The sequence below is a fragment of the Anguilla rostrata genome, chromosome 9, assembly GCF_018555375.3.
Source record: "Anguilla rostrata isolate EN2019 chromosome 9, ASM1855537v3, whole genome shotgun sequence".
Taxonomy (NCBI): Eukaryota; Metazoa; Chordata; class Actinopteri; order Anguilliformes; family Anguillidae; genus Anguilla; species Anguilla rostrata.
Window position 1 is genome coordinate 9,608,743 of NC_057941.1, and position 23,468 is coordinate 9,632,210.

Consider the following 23,468-nt stretch of genomic DNA (forward strand, 5'->3'; position numbering starts at 1 on the left):
ATATTTTGGATAGGACTGAGAATCTGTCTGATATTATTTTCTGTATTATTAATTATGAATTTGTTGCTTTAGGGTACATTTCTTAACATATAACTTCACTGATTACATTACTGTAGTAAAAAATTATAGCAACTTTTCTCATGATCTGGGACTGTAACCCATCTCATTTCTGTAGTGTCTGCAGTCCACTAGCTGAGCTGTGCTAACACTATGCTGGAGAACTACATGGTTTCCGCTGCTGGTACTGGTAGACTGCATGTTCCTGCTGTTTCAGCTGAAGAATGCAGTCCCTGCTACAGCCAACTGTACATAATGCCGTGGGACGCCCAGCCACAGCCAGCATTCGCACAATTTGGAATTTATTCTGGACAGTGACGTCATCACTCTGCTTAAGACTCTTGCTTAAGGTGGAAGTACCACCTGGGGGTCTCCATGTATACTTTAAAAAAAAAATGTTTAATAAATGTATCGACAGGCTTTCGGTCATCTCTGAAAGGGAACATACTTATAACTGAGCGAATGAAATTTGAGCTTTTTGCAGACCATTGTGGTCTGTCATGGAATACTACAGGTAGCTGACATCAGTTTATTTTGGTCCGTTCAAGGAAAATTGTTTCAGCATGAAGCCTTCGGTCAACTTCAAAACACTAGTTCAAGTGTTGGTACACCAGTTGCGCCAACATTTGTAAGTGCTGGTATTTTTGGTATAGCTTTCTGTGACTGTAACTTGTCTCAAGTTAATCATTATCAGCACGAAGCCCTCTGGGATGGGTGCATACTTGTAAGGCTGTGCGTGCGTAATAGATAACAGAGCACTCCTGTTCTTGGAAACACTGAGCGGATTTTATTCGGGACAGCACAGGAAGATGAAGTTGTGGGCTCTGCAGGGATTCACCCTGCTCCTCAGCACCTCTACATTTGTACAAATGTTCCCTTCAGTGACTGGAGCTGATGGAACTATGCCAACAAATGCAGCAACATCAACAACTGTGACTGATACAACAAATACAGCAACGCCAACAACTGTAACTGATAAAACAAATTCAGCAACTTCAACCACTGTAACTGATAAAACAACTTCAATAACTTCAGCTCCCACAACAAATATAATTTCAACAACCTCGACTGATTCAATAACGATAGTTCCAGATGGTAAGGAACAATCTGATTTCATTTTTAATTTTTGGTTGGTTTTTAAATACAGTTTAATGAAAAAATTAAACTGTGATTAAGTTAGAAAGTAATGAAACTTGGTCGGATGTTGTGTGCTGTTATGGGTCAGGTCCATTTTGGGAAATCGCCACACTCTAAAAAAATTACTGACTTTAAGGCAATAATTTGCATTGAAGGTATTATTAAGTAAATGTTATAAGCCTATATTTTAAGTACAACTAATGTGGATTTTCTCCATATTCAAAAACCTAATTACATTGAACCTACTTAAAAATGTATTCATGAGTTACAGCTGTTTTAGAAAAAAAATGCCACACACACTACTGTTGATTTTCATATGGTAGCCATATTGCTTTGAAAGTTCAATATTTTTCATAATTATTCAATTTCAGACTCCTCATATTTTTTCAACCATAATTTGGTGACACTCAATATCCTAAAACTACTTCATGACATTTTTCACAGAGAAGTAGCTTAACAAATTACAGCTAATTGAAGAGTTTTAGGCATTTAAGCCAATTTATAGGCAATTTGCATAACCAAATCTCATGAGGATCATAGCATATTATTCATGAGTTATAGCTGTTTTAGTAAAACATGACCACGCCCACAATTAATTGACCTGTGCATCCATATTGTTTTGAAAATGAAAAATATTTGTTGATAATTATTGATGTTCAGTCTCCGGAGATTCTTTGTAGACTAATTTGGTGACGATGGACCAAACGGCCACAGAATAGTTAGCAAATTAGGTTTTTCAAAAAATTAAAAATGGCAGAAAAAAATTTGTTGCTGATGTTCGTTCTTGAGGCAAAGTTGTAAGTTATAGGAATTTCCTTGAAAAATCCTTTCCATTGAAACCTTGCATATTTGTAACACCCCCTAATGGCCGCCTGATTTCAAATTTTACGGTTTACGGTAGTATGAAGTCGAGATAAATATACTCGCCAAGTTTCATGATGACTGGCCATTGCTAAGCTTTTCAAACAGCTGTTGTTAGCTAATTGACTGATGGCTTTTTAAAGATATATGTTGGTCATTGGAGATACTGATTGGGTCTTTCAAGAGATGTACCATACAAAAATTCTTCCTGATTGGTCAAACGGTTGAAGAGTTGTAAGAGTTTAAAGTTATTTGACTGTTATAGCGCCACCTATTGGTAGAGAGTCATCAAAATTTGTTACAGTTCTTTTAGCAAAAAGGGCCATGCCCAATATAGTTGATTTGCCTATGGTGGCCATAATGCTTTGAAAAGTCAACATTTTTAAATTTGTATTGAGGTTCAGCCCCGAGAGATTCTTTCTGGCCTAACTGAGTGATGATAGGCCAAATGGCCCCAGACTAAATAGTGGAAAATGGCACGGGCATAATAAATTGGCATAATAAATATTTGTAACACCCCCTAATGGCCGCCTGATTTCAAATTTTACGGTTTACGGTAGTACGAAGTCGAGATAAATATACTCGCCAAGTTTCATGATGACTGGCCATTGCTAAGCTTTTCAAACAGCTGTTGTTAGCTAATTGACTGATGGCTTTTTAAAGATATATGTTGGTCATTGGAGATACTGATTGGGTCTTTCAAAGAGATGTACCATACAAAAATTCTTCCTGATTGGTCAAACGGTTGAAGAGTTGTAAGAGTTTAAAGTTGTTTGACTGTTATATATTGGTAGAGAGTCATCAAAATTTGTTACAGTTCTTTTAGCAAAAAGAGCCATGCCCAATATAGTTGATTTGCCTATGGTGGCCATAATGCTTTGAAAAGTCAACATTTTTAAATTCGTATTGAGGTTCAGCCCCGAGAGATTCTTTCTGGCCTAAGTGAGTGATGATAGGCCAAATGGCCCCAGACTAAATAGTGGAAAATGGCACGGGCATAATAAATTGGGAATGTACATTTTGTTTGGAATGAACAAAGGAATCTTGGGGAAATGGTTGCGTTATGCCACCATCTGGCTACTAGCCATCATTGCGATAACCTGAGTAGTGGGGGGACATAGGAACATATCTGCCATGTTTCATAGCTCTACGATTTACAGTTTTTGCTGCACATTCCATTTCAAGGAAGAATTATAATTTTAAAAATGATTAAAAAAGACAAAAACAATATGGTTCCAGCAGCTTCACTGCCTGGACCCCTAATAAACTACACGTAAAAGTAGCATTAAAAAAACAGAATGAGAAGGGCCTTATCTTGTGAGATCTTTTTATGGGGCCAAAAGTTGGTGGCACCCCTACCAGTTAATGTGCAACCCACCCAGACAGCCAGCGGTGTAAAAAATAAAGACTCTTAAAACTGTCAAAAGAAACTAAGCACTGGATAACTAAATCTTAAGTTTGAAACAACCAATTTCTCTTTCAATTGTTATTTATGTTGCTTTGTCCATTGTTATTTCTTTAATCATGATGTTATGGGGTTTTATTTCAGTACACTGTGCTGGAAAGCAGGACTTTGATCCATGTGATAATCCTGAAAATGCTGGTTGCAAAGAAAATTCTAAATGTTCCTGTAAAAAACAGAAATATTTCTGCAGGTAAAGACTCACTTTTTTTATTGTCCTTTGAGGTTAAAACTCTTTACCTACCATCGCTGCATTTTATTAACCCATCAGAATATTTTAGAAGGGTCATACTGATCAACCATTAACCAAAAGTAAACGATAAAAATGTTATTACCATTCCACAAATTTGTACGTACACAGAAATTTAGCTTAAAGTTCGAAAAAGGAGCAGTTCCCCCCCCCCCCCCTTTATTCAGACATTAGAAAGCAGACAAGTTAACTATGGGGGACCAACAATTGAAAAACAAATAGATAAATAAATAAATATGCACAGAAATGTATAGATATAAATGGGTATTCCTGCATTTATTTATTTATGTGTTTATTTATTCCTTGATTCATTATTTTTTGTAAATTCAGTGCAGTAAAAAAGTATTTGCCTCCTTTTTGATTCCTGTTATTGTCATACTGAATGGTTTCAGATCTTTGCACAAAATGTAATATTAGACAAAGGTAGACTGAGTAAACATAATGAAAGGAGTCCCCATGTGTAAAAGTAATTGCCCTTTGGTTACTCAATCAATCAATTAACCAAACTGAATTGATACTTAGATTCAGCTGATTGAACACAGCAATGATTGCAGCCAGATTGCATAATGAACCTTTCCATCAGAGTGAAGTAGGCACCACAAAGTTTCTACACTATGCAACAAGTGAAGGAAATTCCAGAGTATATGAGAAAAGTTGAAAAAATACATCAGTCTGGAAAGGGTCTGTGACTTCACTAAATCACAGTGAGAGCCATTATATCCAAATTGAAAACACTTGGAACAGTGGTGAACCTGCCCAGGAGTGGCCAGCCTGCTAAAATTTATCCAAATGTGCAGCGACAACTCACACAAGAAATTACAAAAGTTCCCATAAGAACATCCAAAAACTACAGGCCTCTCTAGCCTCTCTAGGCTCTCTAGCAACACAGGTCAGTGTTCATGATTCTACAGTAAGACAGAGAGTGCGAATAAGGATTCATGGGAGAGTAGTAAGGCACAAACCACTGCCATACTTTCTCATGGTAGTGTATTTATTTCCATATTTATTTCTTGATTTGCTTATTTGTGTATATATTCCTTTCCGTATTTATTAATTTCTTGATCCATTTATTTGTGTGTATATTTATTTCCATATTTATTACTTGATTCATTTATTTCTGTATATATTTATTTCCATATTTATTTACTTCTGTATTTCTTTGTCTATATTACATTGAGGGGGTTGTCAATCAAAGTAAGCCTCGGTGTCACAGTATTCCCATTGGTTGATTGATAGATTGTATGTAGATGTACATACCTCGATTCAACACCGCTTGCTTTTACAACGTTTACGTTAGTAAGGGAAAGTGGGGAAAAATGTTGAGTGGGACAAGTTTTTACATTATTGCATCATGAATACCATTTATCAGACTCACTTATTTAAGCATGAAATATGTGAGTATGTGAACCTTTCTCTCACCTTTCCCTTTCACATTCCACAGATGCAACAACGACAAAGAGAAATGGTACATAGGAGAGGACTGTGAGCAGGAATGGACTGTCCTAACCTTTGCCCTAGTGGCCTCGCTACCTGGCGTGGCTCTGGCTACAGTAGTCGGTGTGGCAGTTCATTGTGTTCATCATTCCAGGAAAAAAGGACCAGCAGCCAGCGTGGAAAGGTGAGACAGGGGTGGGCCAAAAACAGCCGGTGAGGCTTGAGGACTTCTCTGGAGTTGATCACATTCAGATCTAAAAGTATAAGACCTGCAGTATGGTGTCCCAAGTGGAAATTCCTTGTAACTTTTCCTCAGAGCAGTGATTTACGCCAAGAGTCCTGAAATGAGAAAGCCCACTCAATACAGCTCCTCCAGAGATCTGCATTCACCAGGACACTGAGGCAGCTCAGTTGATGGACTGCAGATTTGAGTGGTCTGATTGCATATGCTTCAGAGAATGTGTGTGTTCAATATGTGTCCTTTCGGCTGGGTTCAAGAGCATTAAAATAAACAGTTTAACAAGAAAAATAATATAGCTCTTTGTACTTGTGCAGCTGAGTAAATGCATTGCACATTACAACTAATTATGAAAAAATAGACATTTCTAGCTTTAAAGTGAGAGAACTAAGGGTGAGAGTAGTCCAAGGTACAACGTATCCATCAGAAAAATAGCCAACTCCATAGCATTCTAATTCTATGTTTTTGTAGATTATACATAGAACCTGAGTAATACTGATCTCCTTGACTAGCACCAATGCTTTTGTTTTCAATCATCTATGCTTGTCTCATTGTTTTAGTTCCAAAACGCAGAAGGTTGACCCAAATCCATCTTCCAGTAAAAAGGAATCCAGCCCAATGGACGATTACTCAAATCTAGTGTTTGCCTCTGACCTGCAGGTAAGTGATCAAAACCAGCATGATCAGAGTCCACGAACAGGGTGACTTGTAAAAGCTGCTACATGCATGAAATTCACCATTTAGACTTTTCCTGTTATTTCAAACCTGTTGATTTTCAAGCATTAAAAAAATACAGTTTTAACCTACATGCTCAAATGGGGTTTGCAGCTTACACAAGAGGACAAAGATTACAATGGACGTACATAGATCATTTAATCAAGCCATTGGTCACTGCAAGTATTCTTAATGAAAAAGTGGATCGCCAAAAATTCTGTGCATTTTTTGAATGGTGGGCAGCTGCTACATTTAATTGACTACACAAAGAGAATTTACCCCAAACTTTGCAGGGTGTGTTTACCTTGATGACCTTTATCTGCTATACCAGGTCCTCTCTTCCATCCACTGAACTCTATGGTATGCTCTACGCTTCCACCCGATGTCTAGTATTTCAGCCTCATTCTGTTTCTGCCTCTGTCACATGGTGGCAAATTATAATGGCAATAAAGCCTTTCTCCTTTTAGCCTCACTTCAGATTGGAGAAGACGATAAGCTAAGATGTCTAACTGTGGCAAGAGCGGACTTATGGAGAATCTGAAAATGAGCAATTAATTCAGGTCACCTCTGATAAAAAAGCCTCTTGTATTTATCTTACATACATTATTTTACATATTTATCTTAAATACATTTCCATGTGCAATCAAGAAATGTGTACTTTACGCAATGCAGCCAGAATTAAATCCGCAAAAAAAGAAAAACTAAAAAAAGAAACTAACTACAAAACCATGATCAGAAACAGGCCCAGGTGTTACCCACTCAAAGTGTCAAACTATCTCCTGTGATTAAAATTAAACTATTGTGAAAATATGTAATCCCTTTGCTTTTCTTTACAGATATACAAGGCAATTTGATTAATAAATACTATTTTTCACTTAGGACCACAGTTCTTTTACCTGTACCAAATTCTATATAACTACCAAAACTACTCTCTGCTTTGCCATCTTTCTAAATGCAGTCTAAGTGCTGCAAATTTTAATTTTAATTCCAATATTGATAAATTTGCGTCATATGCATAGCAATGCACTTATGCTGATAGAAAATCTCCTCACCTCATGTGGAATCTGTACTGCGTTTGCCTGTTGTCAAATCAAATCACTGATGCAATCCTTTCTTGATAACAGATCGCAGAGAAATTCTTAAAAGAACAGAAACAAGATAAACCGGTCCGTAAGCAAATTAATTTAGAGCATCCGAGGGGATGTAGTGAGAAATCCATGGTCAAAAATACAATTTTGTGCAATGAATGAGCATTTTGTGTTCAAAATCAAATGGCTAAGTAGTTGGGGGTTTTATTATATATAATCATTTATATTATTGATCATTTTTATTTTATTTCATTACTCTATTTTAAGACAGTTAAGGGACAAAAGGAAAAAAAGCACACAACAGAAAGAAGTCAGGATAAAGACCAGGAAGTGTGTAATAACCAAGTAATTAGCGGTCCACTCTTCTAACTCTCTGATTATGCTGCTTTTTAGAATGGCCAGAAGCCTCAGCCAGCCAGCAGGTCACCTCATGACAGCATCCCCATGGCATCGCAGCCATACAGTGCATACAGGTAAGCAGTGCAGCCAGACGCACCTGTGCGTCTGTGTCTGATGTCAGTCCTGAGCATTGCGTAGCTGTGTCCTTGTGCGCCATAACCGCCATTCAAGGCATTACAGCTGTGAATGTCTCATTAATGTTTGTGGGCTCTGTGTTGATTGTGCCTTGTTGCTGTCATTGTGCCTTCCAGGAATCCATCTTACAGGAACCCCTATGCCAGTTCCCAACCAAGCAGGAACCCGTACAGTTCACTGGACAGATACGATGGTTACAAGAATCCCATAGAACCCCCTGGTCTGCAAAATAGCATAGCGGTAAGTGACCTTGCTCTACCACTTCAAGAGGAAATAATCTGGCATAACAAATGGTCATTATTACAGGATGTAGTTGCCATAGTGCACCCAGGATCTGGATGCCTTTATTTATATATACTATTTATTACAGTATCAAAACAGAATTTTAAAACTAATTTTTAAAAGCATTACTTTAAATGTAAACATATTGCTGAAAAATGCCAGTGAATGAAAAAAGAATTTCCCAACAAATGGGGAAAAATCTGGTAAATGTAAAACTTAAACACATGTTACATATACACATCTGGTGTCAGGATTCTTATTTAAAGACAACTTTGTTCATCCCACTGAAGATATAATTTGACTTCTAGGTTGACTTATTTAAAGAAGAATAGGAAGGACTTGATAATTGTTGATATGAATCTGCATGCGTGGCAGTCAGTTTAAATCAGATTGGTTTTTACAGGTGCAGTCTAATCTAAATAATGGTGCAGCCTGACAAAACACCTTTCTCTGGTGAGCAGGAACAACAGGCCAGATGTTCCAGTACACCAACTTTGGGTTTGTCGATTTTATTTTCCAGAGAGGAAATCAGTCTGGATATCAGCAAGCAGGCCCACCCACACCGCTGTACTCCTCTCCAGACTACGACAGCTCCAGGCCACAGTTTCCTCGAGTCCAGATGGGCAGACAGTACTGATGTAGAGGGGCTCCCAGAAGAATGGTGGTGTGTCGCTGATCAATTTCCATACTGGCACCCCCTTTCCTAATAATCTCAGCAGATTTTACCGGTAATCAGCAGGAAGGAGAGCCTTTGAGTAACGAGCAGTAGTCACTAGCTACTTAACGAGTAGGTAGCCATTCTGAATATCTGTTGCCAGAGGAACTAGAAACTGTGAACATAATTCATCATTCAAAAGAATGTACCCTGTTGACCGAATGTACACTGCAGTTATGCACTTAACAGATTTTCTCTTAACATTAATGAAACTGAAATATTAGGCATCACTGGCATTTACAGGTGGAATATAAAATAAAATGCATATCTGATTTAAAAGTGAACCAGACACCAGACCAGACATGTCTCGCCCAGTGTGATTTAGCAATAAATCTGATTATTACGCAATAACAAAATGTATCTTTAAAAGATTATCCACATATTAAATGACTGGGATATCGCATGCACCTAGTAACAGATACAGCACAGCTGATCCTATTTTACATTAAGAAAAATTACTTTGTGGGCCACAAAGAGCTGTTTCAGCACAGCTGTTTAGCACTGAAGTTATTAGACCAATTTTATTTCCCAAACCTAACTTCTACAAGCAGACAAGCAGTATGGCATAGCGCACATGGTAACTTAAAATCCTGTTTTTCAACCACCTTGTGGTCCAATCCTTGAATTATTCAATTGCATTAAAAGACTTGAATGTGGAATGTGAAGATTTGTGGCTTGAATGGGAGGGTGGTCCACAAGTGCAGACCAAAAGATCAGAAGGATTTTGAAAGATTCTATACAGAGGAATGGTTTATCAAGTTTTTGTACTTGAGAAGGATGAGTGCACAAAGTGTTTAAAACAGGACAGCCAATAATTTGACACCTAACTTTTTGGCAGCTTATTGAAATAAAACCACAAAAACCCACAGACACTGCAGCACCCTGGGAATTCAGTTTGAAACCCCTGTGGTAAATCGACCTGAATATTTGTTTACTGTTCAAAATCATCTTTGAAATATTAGTTACAAATTAAGTTCCATTAACAGTTGTGATAGAATCAATGAATCGATTTTGCATTATATACAACCTGTATATTAAAGAATAAATATAAATACTGACTAGATTACAATAGGATAAAGGACATTAAGAACTTCAATACTGGAAAAATTACATTTTAATGTCTCCTTGAAAAGATTTGCAAAAATTGTAGATATGATTGCAAAACATTGAATTAAATAAAATGAAGAAGCAGCACCACCTATTGTGTAGGGGCTGTCATGATTAGTGTTTATGAATCATGAAACTGAAAAAGATTACCATTCATTAAGGCAAGTGTACATATTGAGCCCTTTGCAATTTTAGATTTGAATTAAAATTGAATTCAAATAAAAACAACTAGTTTGTCCCATTTAATATGTTGGCCAATTCATCACCTTATTAAATAAATGCCAGGTTTTTATTCTAAACCATCCAGATTTATCATTATTAAATTATGGACAGTTGTGTGCACACCTCCTGGTGGGCATTTTGACAGTTGCGCAATAATTTTGTCTGCTGCTGTGGCCCATCTCCTTCAAGGTTTGATGAGTTGTACGTTCAGATATGCCCTTCTGCACACCACTGTTGTAACCGCTGCTATTTAAGCATTTGAGGCCTTTCCGTTAGCCTGAACACGTCTGGCCAGTCTTTTCCGACCCCTCTCATTAATAAAGTGTTTCTGGCCCCAGAACTGCCACTCACGGATGTATTTTGTTTATGGCACCACTCTCTGCAAACCGTAAAGAATGTGCGTAAAAGTGCGGGAAACTCCTAGAAGGACAGGTGGTTCTGAGATGCTGCCGCTATGTGTAGCACCAACATTTATTTACCATCATACCTGGCCTTTAACCTACAAAAGTGTTAGTGTCCATATTCAATGCTGCTTATGCGGCCACTCAGAGGGCCGCAACAAGTCGAGACACAAAAACACTGCTTGGCACAATGTGAATGCAAACGACAGGCATTTTAATCTTCTGCGTTTCTGCTGTTCTTCTCTGCACAAGTATAACTAACCTCCACTGATTAAGGATTTCATGTACTCATTTACTGCTGAATTCCCACAGCATACCAATCTGTCTATAAAGGGTAGTAACCTATTAACTTTAGAGATGTGATTCTTAACCATTCTCACAATCCACTCACGGAATCAAACATTCTTATAAAAACATTTATTTTGGTTCCTCTATACCAGAAAAGTTAAAAAAACAAAAAAACAATGAAAAAAAACTGCAGACATTCTGAGTCATGAACAATGTTACTGCATGGCCATCACTATGTTACTATAATGGCAAGCAGTTAAAGACAAAAAAAAAAACATTGTGTATATCAACCACTTTCGGGTTACACTGTGGTTAGTTCCTGCAGGTAGGTGAGAGATTACCCCACCTCAACCTGAGGCTTGGTTGTTCAATATATTTCTGAATTTGAAAGATCACTTTAAACTCCAACTTCTGTGAGACCGTACAGGAACACCTGGAGAATCGTGTTGGTGAAAAAATAACTGACCGAAAGCATTAACATACAATTTTAAAGAAGTGAAATCATTTCAGATGTTCGTTTGCACAAGGAAATGAAATTTTCAGAGTGTGATGAAGTAACAGTATTAAGGTCAAGGCACAACCACACCCCAAAAGTGTATTATAGACTGTATGTGATTCGAATATGTATCATCATAAACAATAGTTTATGAAAATAGTCCCACTTTTGATTTCATCCTTCAACTCATTCATTCAGGCTTGTATCCATCTAATATTTGCATTACCACACTATGACTAAAAGTGACTCACTAACATTCAGATTGTAATGACCTGTACATAAAATTTGAGTTTGTGAATCAATTGGATGTAGTGAAAATGTATGCAAATGAAAACTGCATTAAGAGTGAGGCATGACCATAAACTTACTCAGGAGAGAGTATGACGCACCTGTGCATGAGTGTGTCACACAAGATAAATGGAGCAGCGGCATTCACAGCACCGAATTCAGAACATTATAGATATTTGATTCCAAGGCATCCATCTATTCACTGTGAGAGTACAGCAGGCTGTTTAGGAAGATCTACAACCTGCAATTTGAGATTAGCCTACCATTTATGAGGGTATTAGCGATGACAGGCCTATCACCAGGTGAAAACGTACTGGATCATCCAGCTTAAGGTATTAGTTTGTAGCTAAACTGCATCATGATGTATATATTTTCACTGAGCTGGCTGCTAGTGTAGCATAGCACAGCCACAGACTCATGTAAACCAAGCAAATGAAAACAGATGAAGAGACAAAAAGATGCACCTTAACATATCTATACTGAGAGGCACTGAAATGCAACATGTAATTGAGTATTTTTACCAGAAATATATGTACCAAACTGAGCACTGCTACACAATCTCTAAAGACTCAGATTTAAAGTGTTTACTGCCAACACTCCCAACACTGACACGGTCCTTCAATGGGACACAAATTGGCTTTTCTGATTCGTAATTTCCAGCTGGGAAAAACAACCCCTCTAGTGGCAATGCAAGTGTCAGGGTGGGGCAGCTACTTTATTGTGTAAATGGGAAAATGTGCAAACGAGATCAGTCTAGTACTCTGTGAATGGTCTGTACTCAGGATTGACTCCGCCCCAGGTACTCTGTGAATGGTCAGTACTCAGGAATAACTCCGCCCCCAAGGAGACAGATTAAGAATCCTGCAGTCATGACATGGCCAAATGGGTAAGGACCCCATGGAGGGCACACATCACACAGAATATTAGACCTCCTATTCTGCCTATTAGTGAACATTCAAAATCTGCAACCATACTGAAATATTGCACGAGTCATTTACAGCTGATACATTGTTCATGATAAAATCCATACTGATTAAATATTTTAAATGGATTTTCTGCCCATCAGTATATTTACAGATCACATAGCAGCACACCTTAAAAAACCACCGATACTGATTTTGCCACTTGATACAGAGACATTAAAGGACTACTCCCAATATGGACACATGGTACCATTTTATATTATTCTACAGAAATTCGTAAACAACATGACATTTGAGACCCTGAATGTCTGATTAGCCATGAATCTGCATCAAGCAAAAAAATAAAAATAAAAATAAAATGCTGAAGTGACCATAGCCCAATCGCAATACCTCCGCTCCCCCGACAAACTGCAACTATTTTAACGATCTTCACCAAGTTTCAGCTCTTTGCTAGTGAATGTTAAGACTTAAAATGTCATTCCTGGAAAAGGTATAGTGGAACAGAGGACGATTATGTTACATATATAAACATAAATACATCTCCCCTCTTCAGGGACCTTCAGAGAAGGCCGGAGGAGCAGGCAGGGACGCTCCGCGCTACATTAGCACGTCTTTGTGGTGCCGTGTCGCGCGCGGCGCTACATTAGCACGTCTTTGTGGTGCCGCATCATGTGCTGGTTCTTCTCCGAGGGCCTGCGGAAGCCCTTCTTGCAGTAGTCGCAGCGGTAGGGGTAGTCCTTGGTGTGTATGGAGATGACGTGGCGCTTGAAGCCGGAGGCGTCCGCGGTGTTGTAGTCGCAGTACTGGCACTGGTAGACCTTGCGGCCGCTGTGCGTCTTCATGTGCTTCTTCAGCTCGCTGTGCTGCCGGAAGCCGCGCGCGCAGTGCTTGCACTTGAAGGGCAGGTCCTTGGTGTGCGCGGACAGGATGTGGCGGCTGAGCGTGAACGGGTCCGAGGTCCGGAACTCGCAGTGCCGGCACTGGTGCGCCCTCTTGCCCTTGTGGGTCTCCGAGTGCTTCCTGAGCTCGGAGGGCCGGTGGAAGCCCTTCTCGCACACCTCGCACTTGTGCGGGAAGTCCTTGGTGTGCACCGAGATGACGTGGCGCTTCAGGTCGCTGGAGTTGGTGCTCTTGTGCTCGCAGTGCGGGCACTGGTGCGCCTTGTGGCCCTGGAAGATCTCCGCGTGCCTCTGCAGCTCCCGGTCGTCGGCGAAGGCCTGCGGGCAGTGGCCGCACTTGTAGGGCAGCTCGGCGCCGTGCTTGCTCTTGACGTGAGTCTTTAGGTTGGACTGGTCGGCGCAGCGGAACTCGCAGTGCTGGCAGCGGTAGGGCTTCTCGCCCGTGTGCGTGCGCATGTGCTTCTTCAGCTCGGACGGGTGGCGGAAGCCCTTGGCGCACTCCACGCACACGTGGGCGAAGTTCTTGCTGTGCACGGCCAGCAGGTGGCGGTTGAGCAGGCCCTGCTCGGCCGTCTCGTAGTCGCAGTACTTGCACCTGTGCAGCCTGGGCTCCGTGTCGCGCAGGATGAGCTTGTTGGAGCCGAGCGGGCTGGCCTCGCAGTAGCGGCGCGTGTACTCGGTGAACTCCGGCACCTTCTCGCTCTTGGTGATCAGCTTGTGGTCCTCCAGGTGATTGTGGAAGCTGACCTTCTTGTTGGTGGTGAAGTCGCAGTCGGTGCACTGGTACTTCTTCTTGAACATGTGGTCCGGGTGGTTCTTCATATGACGCTTCAGGAAACCCCGGGACCTGAACTTCTTGCCGCAGATGTGGCAGGGATAGACCGTCAGAGGCTGCCCATCCGGACCGATGATCACAGCTGAGGGAACACACAAGCGAGGGGACAGAAAGGTTACCCTCGGGTCCATGTCCTCCTCACCAACCAGAGGCATGGAATAAGAGATATCCAGCAAAACACAATAATGGCTTGAGTCTGTATGGTTTTACAGTAAAATAAATCATCCCTCTACCATAGGAGCGCTCTCCATTCATTTGATAGCGGACAGCTTTCTCATGATGAAATGAGTCTTACGCACCGGTCTGGCAGGGCCGAGCATCTCCTCTCTTCTTCTTGGCCTTCTGCTTGAGTGCCCTGCTGGTGCACAGGCTGTCGCTGATCTGCAGGTACTGCGTGGCAGCACCGTTCTTGCCCTCCAGTCTGCTGTCCAGGCCGTTACCTGAGAGAGGATCAGCATCACCAGGACATTATGCAACCCAGTGCATCCAGTAAAAAAAAAACAAAAAAAACTACTAAAACTTCTGAACACCACAAGAATGGGGAAGACATGGCAAACTATTCTCACAGTTCCAGACACCAAGAAACAAGATTATTTTCCAATTTCCTGCACACAAATTAGATTTGACGAGCTAGAAAAGGCGACTATGGAGTGAGCAGGGATGGGTATAGTTAGGATTTTATCGATACCGATACAGCTCATCGATTCCAATGTTTATTGATGCTCTTATCAATACTCCACTTCATCATCTGGAGCAAAAAAGTGTTTGTTTATTATTCAGTGTTTCCCCTACATAGAGATGCTGCTGCAGAATTTCCGCTGCTGGGGACAGAATTTTTTAAAGCTATGCTTAGAGGCAAATGGGTCATTTGGCTCAGAATATCTTTGCTGAAACAAACAAGTAAATCTGTGGCCTATATTATGACTTGAACTGCTATCACCTGAAGAAGCGGTGGCTACTTCTCGACTGACATTATCTTATAGGACGAGAAATATAATCAAAAGTGTTTAAAACCAATTCTGACTGCTAGTTTCTTAAGTTCATAACTATAGTGTTACCTTCACTTGACAAGGTTGAGACAGTCATGTTACTTGTGGGAAAGGAGCCACGAAACTGCTCTGTGGATGATGGTGCAGCATCGTTTTACTCAAAGTCAAAACACTGCTTGTAGCATGTTGTATTTGTGTTTCATTTGTATGCTGGTATTACCTCCCTCACATGCAACAGCTTTTTGGTATAAGTTGCATTTAGCTTTATTTCCATCTGCTTTTATTAAAGTGGGCCCACACTTTCAAGCATTTTAACCTGTCCCCTATGACTTTATCGCACAGAACATAAACAGGCAATGAACATAACAATATTAGAATGTCATCATTGGGGTCAGCTAGAAATGTATTACAGGCTACTAGCTAGTTTTCATAATTAAATATTTATTTTTTACAATCCAATTTAACACGTTTCAGCTAATTTAGAATGCATGAAAGTGCATGTAATGAATGAATTAGGTGTTGTAAATACCGACAGCAGCACCATTTGTCCAGGCCTTTATTGGTATTTCGGTTGATTAATCAACTGGTACTAATTAAATACTGGCTCTAGATACCCATCCCTAGGAGTGAAGCTGTTCATTACTTTGTTTTTTCAAAGCCAGGGCACACTCAAAGTGAAATGCATTGTGTCCTGTGAAAAACTGAGGCCTAAAACAGAGTTTACCATAAGCTGGGGCCCAAGCCACAGAGACAAAGTTCTTGTTGAGAGTTGAGTCATCTAGAGACTCCGGAATGGAGGGGTCCTCCTCTTCTCCCACAATCACCTCCATGTAAACCTCATCGGCAATCTCTGTGGAGTCTGGACAGACAGACAGACACACACACATTTGCAAAACACACACACCTGCATTAATAAACTATCAATTATTGGCTGTTTATGGTATAAATGTTGAGGTTGTGGGAATGTTTTGGACATTGCCACAGTTTATAAACCATAAAAAAACATAAATTCACAGTTGCATAAGCTTCCCACTAAGAAACTCATTCCTCATATCAAAATAAGAGGACGTATTCAACAGCTTCACTACCCTTAGCCAATCTGGCCAAAAATACTGTGACACATTGGGAAATATGTAATACTGCCAGTGGGAGGATGATGCAATAAAACATCTCTATATACAAATGGACAAAAATGCCAAGACAGACAGCATTCCACCGATCATCTTTAAAGGTGCAGGATGACCTTTTCAATAAAAAAATAAATGGCTCTGTTTGGCTGAACTGTTGTTTAGAAACAAAATAACATCAGAGCAAGTGATGAATTTCGGGGCATGCCCGAATGTTCTTGCATCTTGCCGGTGATAATGTTCAGCGAGATTGGTAGACTGAGCGAGCCAGTGACCTGCTTCCATAAAGCCTCAGCATCCAAGCCAAAGAAAAGGAGGTATGCTAGCTAGCCTGCTTTGTAGGCAGCCATTTAGTTTATTTTTTATTTCAATTTAGTTACACTATAAATTTGGTCAAAAGGCAGCTTGAAAAGCAAATATTATAGTCTCAGAAACCATCTTTACATATGAACTTTCTGTTTCAAGTCTTGAATAAGGTCAGAATAACGGACTGAAAAGTATAGGTATGTGTACAAATTTATTAAATGTTTTTTCTTCTCTCACTTCCCTCTTATTATATGAATACAACAATTGCCCAGTCTCGATGACCGAAACAGCAATTATCATGGCTAGCAACGCTCACCACCTGTAAATCTGTAGTACTGTAATGTATGAATTACAGAAATACTGCATTTAGCTTTGAAACACTGCAGTGAGCATAATATAGCTAAAGACAACAGTTAGAATCAACCATCTGGGCTGTCTATAGTAATATCCGTGATATCACTCCCTCTCACTTCAGGCTTCTGTTCCCACTTGGGTTAGATTTGCAAACAGCACCTTTAATGGGATAGTTTTGGGAACATAAAGTTGCTGTACAAGTTGCTTTGGCGTCACTTGGAAGTGTATTCTCTTGCTTTAGACCACAAACCTGTGACCGACCCTACACCTGGCTTTATAAAGCCAGCAGGTTGTTGGAAACTTCTGCAAGTTTATAAAATACCGTTCATCACACACAAAAAATATCTGGGCCAATCAAAACATACACTAAAATTTAAATACTATTTACAAAACTCAGGAATTTGAACTATCCCTTTAAGTATCAAAATCTTAATTTACCTTATAAGAGGTCGATATGTGTTTCTGAATTATTGCCGTTTGATTTATTCAAACAATTTCTGAATAATTAATTCAAAATTCCTTCCGAGGATGTCCCTTTTGAGGGACCCAATGCTGAATGCTCGGTTGCACAAGAACACAGCCTGGGTGTAGAGAGTCACAGCCCTGCAGTAGGTCTTGCTGTCAGAGGGCACCAGAAACCAACGCTTTTCAGGGTTTACAGAACCTGAGCATGTTACTTCTCTACTCACTTCAACCTGTGCTGGACACCGGCAAAAGCCGTGAGCTCATTTGCTGAAAAAAACCAGCAGCACTTCACTGCGGTGCTGGGAAGTAGCAGCAGGCGAGAGGACTCACTGATGTCCTCGTCCTCCTGTGAGGAGTCCTTCAGCGCCATGTAGACCATCTTCTCGCGCGGTGGCCTGCCAATGCCGCCCGGCTCCAGCACAGCGTGACCGCAGTGGAGGTCGCTCTCTGTCACCACCTCTGTGCCACCTGCAAACGCAAACACAAGCGGGTAAACAAAGCCTTTCACTGGGAGCGTCAGGTGGAGCAGCTAGACCGATCTACCCAAAGGAGAAAAAAAATTATAATTTTTAAAGAATACCAAACGTAGCCTCCAACTAAAATAACAAGTGGTGCCTTTGCACAATAATGCTGTGCAATTCCATGCACAAGTGCCACAGAAAATATAAGATAACTTAAGCGAATTACCAACTACTTCAAAGACAAAAAAACATTCCTTCAGTGCTGGTACAGGCCCATGATATTCAAAATATTTATTACATTACATTACAAGCATTTAGCAGACACTCTTAACCACAGCAACTTACACAGCTTGACAGTGTCCAACCTGGGAATCAAACCTATGACCTTTAGGTTACCAGACCAGCTCCTTACCCATTAATACTACACACACTCCACACGGCACCCAACAGGCCCCACGGAGAACTACAGGACAGTAGCAGTAACCACAGGAACCCACGACACGTTAAACCCACTGTATCTCGTAGGACCATGGAGAGTTCACTCAGATCAATTTTATCATGCAAGGGCAGCTCACCTATTTCCACATCGTTGTTGGCCTCCGCTTTGAAGATGTACACCTTGATGACCTCTGAGCTGTAAGCACCGTCCTTGGCCCCAGAATCTTGTGTACCCTCAGAATTTATCTTCAGGTGAGTGTTTCCTCTGTCTATATTTTCCCCTACTTCATCCACTGCAGAGACAACAACATGGATCTTTCTCATTGCTACATCCTTAAATTATTTTAGTAGTCCCTCTCAGTCATTTCAGCACCACTGTTTTACATCTAAAGATTGAAAAGCAAGTAATATGGGGAGTCACATATTTTTCATTAAATAAACAAGATTAATTTTTAAAAATGTGAAACAAAAAAGAATGTTACTGCAAAAGTGTATGAAAGACATGTTCTTGCATATAATCTGGTTTTGGCCTGTAGTAAATGAATCTCCAACGGAAGTTCTTTTTAATACACTTAAATCTCTTAAATGATCACTTTTAATACGTTACTAATTTTTCATGAAAAAAATGTTAATTAACACAACACCTGAACTGTGACAAGAAATGCAGAAATATTTTTTCAAGGTTCTGTCAAACTGAACCATTATATCAACAAAATGTCACAATCCAACAACAGCTCAGCCTTTGCATTACTCTCACACATAGAACTTGTGTGTAACGTGTATTTAACTTACGAGAGATCATCAGGTAGTCCTGTGAGGTACTCCTGCAGTCCTCATCATCATGCGGTTTGATGGTAACTGTGGAAGCTGGCATACCCTCATGCGCCTGGATCACCGTCTCCGAGTCGCAGTCGGAGACCATGACTTCCCCGGACACCATCTCAAAGACCTGATCGGGGACGTGCACCGACTCCTCATTCGGGTCAGCAGTCAGAACATGATGGTTACAATCCACTTCTTCCTGAATGGCCACCTCCGTCCCCAGCACGGACTCCGCCACAATCATGCCCTCTTCTGCTACCACGTCGTCGGGCCCAATGTCCGGCCCCTCCAGGACCTCCGCCTCCAGCCCAGGATCAAGGGTGATGCACTCATCAGTCACCACATCAGAGACCAGCACTGCCTCCGGCACGGACACCACGATGTGTTCACCGTCCAGGTGGGCCATTCCACCCATGCCCGCTACTGTAGAGACACTGTCATTATTAGTCTACTTGTTTCAGCCATTTCACAGAAAATATAGCAGTATAACACAGCGTGAAGCAGTTATGACTGACAAAATAAATGGCCCTTATGGTAATATGGCAGTTCCTTAAAGCTGAAAAGTTCCTAATCAGAACTGCCCCTGCTGCACCTCTGTATTAGTTTAAAATAATAAAATACTCAAATATTACTATGTGACTTATGACAACAATGAGAACCATTTTTTTCATATCACTGTACATTTTCCATTTAGTAACATTTTGTACATTTAGTAGTGTTTTCATTTACCCAAGTTTACATGGTAAAACTTAAATAATCTATAAGAGTAAAATATGCTGACTCAATGTCAGTGAGTTATGTACCTACCAAAGTCCTGCATTATCATTGTATGAGGCATTTTTGAATCATGCAGCTGAAGTTCCAAGACCCCTCCATCCCGGTCCATTATCTCCTGCTTCTCAAGCGCTGAAAAGATCATCAATATCCAGGTTTACATATTTAATTTAATAACCAGCTACATTTCAATTCTAACACGATGGCAAAGAACACTGCTCCCATCACACTGAATGACCTGTATTAATCAATTTACTATTAGTAATACCTTCACATTTGTTGCACTGTCCTCACACAATTCAAGCAATTGACAAATGTTTCTTTATTTTCCTTCCAGGGAGGACAATAACCTGAAAGAGAAAAAACGCATTTACTTTGTGCAGCAGCACATTTGGTCAATTACACAAGCTCACAATAAGAACAGCCAAAGGGCCATTCCAGGGGAAAATGCACCCTTATGAATCTCTCTGATCTTTCTGACATGTAACACCCATAATGCAACCTTTGAGCTATGTGCATTGGTATACTTTCGAGAGAAAAAAAATAAAATGTAAAAATAAACACAAACCATCAATAAGAACATTATTGTCAGTGTCCATTTTCACTCCACTTTTGGCCTACCCTACCTCCACTTTCGAGACCTACAGTTTGACAATATCTTGGTCTCATTTAATCATGAAGACTCTGCAACATTGCTTATGTTTCAATACTTTGACTGAATTTTGTGCATTAACGAATTAAGAATAAAATTAACTAGTTCACAAAACCACTTTCTAAAATTAATCTCGATATTTTAAATGTTGTTCTATATTGTTCACTGTATACGCATGCAGAGTGGGATCTCTTACTTTCTGTTTTGCAGCAGGTCTACAACATCCCACTCCGTAAACTGTTGTGCTGTACACAGATATATGTGAAAAATTGAGCAAAATCTTTTAAAAATAGTTTTGAGATAGATCCATCATAAGAAATAAGCCACTGGCATAGTGCAATAAAGATACACCAATCGGATATTTCGCACAAATGATTTGCCCATTCGATGAGTGGAACGTAATCAGTTCCGATAGTGTGAATGCCACAACGCACTGCAGATATTACGAGCGGCAACATTCCTTGCGCCGTCTAAACACTGCCCCCTCTACTCGGCCCCCGTCAATCTTCCGCCCACGCTCCCTGCTACAGACATTAGAAAATAAACATGGCCGCTATTTCTTAGCCCGTCTGCAGAAAGACTTAAAAATGAATGTGAAAATATTCTGAAAACGTGCAAAACACGCAGATTATACAGTGAAATGTACGACGGATGATTAGCCACGCATTCAGCAACGCTGCCATAATAGCATTTTGTCCAGAGAATGTCGTGTTTTAGCGCTTAAAATACATTTCACCTTCTCGGGTAGGTAACCTTATTGTGTACGGTTAGCTAGTGTAACTAGCTCGCTCAACATATGTACACAGACCGACATCTTGTTTTCCACCATTATATTATACAGTTATATTTTAAATCGATTACTTCGGGAGCACGTATTAGATAATTTACACGCTTCGAAAATATAAAACGCAAATCTGAAAGCGACCTTAAAAATGTAAGAACAAGTCGTAACTAAATGTTTATACGCCGTAGACTCATGGGCCACTATTACCTTTGTTGTTTTTCGCGCGGGTTTGATCAGGCCACAGGCCCACAGGACTGGGCCCTCTTTGCCAGACTGCAGAGGGATAAACATATTTTCAAGAAGAAGCAGAAACACGTTACCTGTTTTCCAATCCCCGTTTCCTGTCCTATGAAAATATCATATCCAAATTTATTTGAATTACACTGCTTGGTTATTATTCCCACGGTGCAGATGTCGGGGCCTATACATAGTGATTTCTGAGCTGTTTTCCAGGCCCGGTCCAATCAGGCTGCTCGCTGAAAGGAGGAAGGAGGGAGGGAGCAGGGCCTCCGCCGCAACCTGGTTCTGTTTTTCTACGTCACTGTAGTCTGGTGAAAAGCTCCAGCAATTTTCAGAGTTAGCCTGCTAGCTAGCTAGCAAGCAAGGTGCTGCAGGGCAAGATAGACCGACGAGTTGACTATTGCAACGTTTTGCATATGATGATGAAGTATTACTTCTTCTTTCTCGGAATTGACAGCGAAATTAGGCTTGGTTTTGTTCCAGCATAAACTGCGTATAGTAGAATCCCCAAGCACTGGCACGCAAGAACGGCTTCATCCCCGACTGCCGAGTACGATTTAGGCAACACAATTCAGGCACATCTACTGGCAGTTTAATGAAAAATATATAGCAAACCAACTAGATATTGACTTAGTTAACTAAAACAAGCAACCCACTAGATTTTTTTTTCTAAGTGATGCATGTTCTAACGATTAATACTGGGGTAATGTAATTGAATTGAATGGCTACTGTTGGTGGGAAATTGGGAAAGTTTTAATGTATTTTATCTCACCGTCTCCTTAACTCACTATGTAGCGAGGTAACAGAGTTGCCGAGTTGACAGATCATCTGATAAGCGTATTGTTTGAAATTTGTTCTTGCAAAAAAAAAAAGTGCTAACAGAGCCAAAATTAACTTGTTTCTTAAAGTAACGCCGCTTTTGTTTTACATCAACCCCACACTAACGCGACTTTTATAGATGGATATTACGTTCTGTTCCATGGAAGCTGAGACTGCAAATAAATAGTACAATAGCATGTTAAGAAAATCGGAAGAGCAAGGTTAAACATTTTTTAACCTTGAAAAAAGGAAATCTGGAGGCAATACAGAATGTGCAGTCGCGTGTAATTCTGCGCCAAACTTGTCATTTTAGGATAATTAAGTTTTCATGCACGCACGTTAAAAATTTCTCTACGGATACATCAGAAATGAACATTTATAAATATTAACAACATTCTGAAAGCAACTCTTTATCAAGTCTTAATCTCTGCATTTAGCTGCATCGGCACACCAGCTTCTGTGAAGTGCACGTCTATGGTTGTGTACTGTCCTTTCCGTGACAATTTACCCTAACGTAATGGGATGGGATATAAAGCCATACATATTGACTATAAATCCAAGGAGGTTATTTAATACTTTTGTCACACCACACTACACGCACACACTAAACGTTGAAAAACTCAATTTCTTTCAAGCCATCTTAAATTCAGTGTCTGGCTTTTCCACTCCCTTAGCTAAAGTCCATAATGTTGTTAATCTCTAGGCAGTGCAATTTCAACAGTGGGCAGCTTGTGAAATGGCATAGCTGGTACAGTTCACTATGCAGCCAGTGTCCCAGCCTTCTGGGACTGTGCTACTGAGGGACAGTGTGTTGAGCTATAATCTTTACCTCAACAACATCCATACTCTCATAACTCTTCTGTGAAGAGACCAGTGACCTGCCACAATGAGGAAATCCAACACATGGGAAAGGCTTATACTGTGTTAGGCAAAAATAGTCAAAATTCTAATAAATTACAAAATATGTTGCTATATGTTTGAATAAATTCATGTTAATTCAGGGCCT

General features: G+C 40.2%; 2 protein-coding genes across 6 annotated transcripts; one reads left to right on the top strand and one right to left on the bottom strand.

Moving 5' to 3' along the window:
* The first annotated feature begins 807 nt into the window (after nt 1-807).
* Nucleotides 808-10,125, top strand: zgc:158432 (uncharacterized protein LOC555281 homolog). The gene is made up of 7 exons (XM_064350261.1): nt 808-1,152; nt 3,605-3,710; nt 5,209-5,385; nt 6,000-6,099; nt 7,635-7,714; nt 7,892-8,015; nt 8,578-10,125. The coding sequence occupies exons 1-7, from the start codon at nt 867-869 to the stop codon at nt 8,692-8,694; spliced, it is 990 nt and encodes a 329-aa protein (XP_064206331.1). The 5' UTR covers nt 808-866; the 3' UTR covers nt 8,695-10,125.
* A 779-nt stretch (nt 10,126-10,904) lies between these two features.
* LOC135262882 (zinc finger protein 711-like) lies at nt 10,905-22,647 on the bottom strand. Of its 5 annotated transcripts, none has more exons than XM_064350252.1 (9): nt 21,724-22,647; nt 20,236-20,317; nt 20,001-20,099; nt 19,164-19,616; nt 18,509-18,664; nt 17,803-17,940; nt 15,945-16,079; nt 14,531-14,671; nt 10,905-14,313 (listed from the first exon to the last, which is right to left on the bottom strand). In XM_064350252.1, the coding sequence occupies exons 3-9, from the start codon at nt 20,077-20,079 to the stop codon at nt 13,136-13,138; spliced, it is 2,280 nt and encodes a 759-aa protein (XP_064206322.1). In that variant the 5' UTR covers nt 20,080-20,099; nt 20,236-20,317; nt 21,724-22,647; the 3' UTR covers nt 10,905-13,135. The 5 variants fall into 5 exon arrangements, with proteins under 5 accessions (XP_064206322.1, XP_064206324.1, XP_064206325.1 ...); XM_064350254.1 differs by having other exon boundaries at nt 20,224-20,317; XM_064350255.1 differs by lacking the exon at nt 21,724-22,647 and adding an exon at nt 21,611-21,699.
* Between the last annotated feature and the right edge of the window lie 821 nt (nt 22,648-23,468).

What these genes read in the sequence shown, in the direction of transcription:
- zgc:158432 (XM_064350261.1), top strand. Translation starts at nt 867, where the DNA reads ATGAAGTTGTGGGCTCTGCAGGGATTCACCCTGCTCCTCAGCACCTCT. An exon ending in CAGCCATACAGTGCATACAG is followed by an intron (nt 7,715 to 7,891) that starts GTAAGCAGTGCA and finishes TGTGCCTTCCAG; the next exon opens with GAATCCATCTTACAGGAACC. An exon ending in GTCTGCAAAATAGCATAGCG is followed by an intron (nt 8,016 to 8,577) that starts GTAAGTGACCTT and finishes TTTATTTTCCAG; the next exon opens with AGAGGAAATCAGTCTGGATA.
- LOC135262882 (XM_064350252.1), bottom strand. Translation starts at nt 20,079, where the DNA reads ATGGACCGGGATGGAGGGGTCTTGGAACTTCAGCTGCATGATTCAAAA. An exon ending in ACAGGAGGACGAGGACATCA is followed by an intron (nt 16,080 to 17,802) that starts GTGAGTCCTCTC and finishes CTGTCTGTCCAG; the next exon opens with ACTCCACAGAGATTGCCGAT. An exon ending in TGCTCGGCCCTGCCAGACCG is followed by an intron (nt 14,314 to 14,530) that starts GTGCGTAAGACT and finishes GTGTTCCCTCAG; the next exon opens with CTGTGATCATCGGTCCGGAT.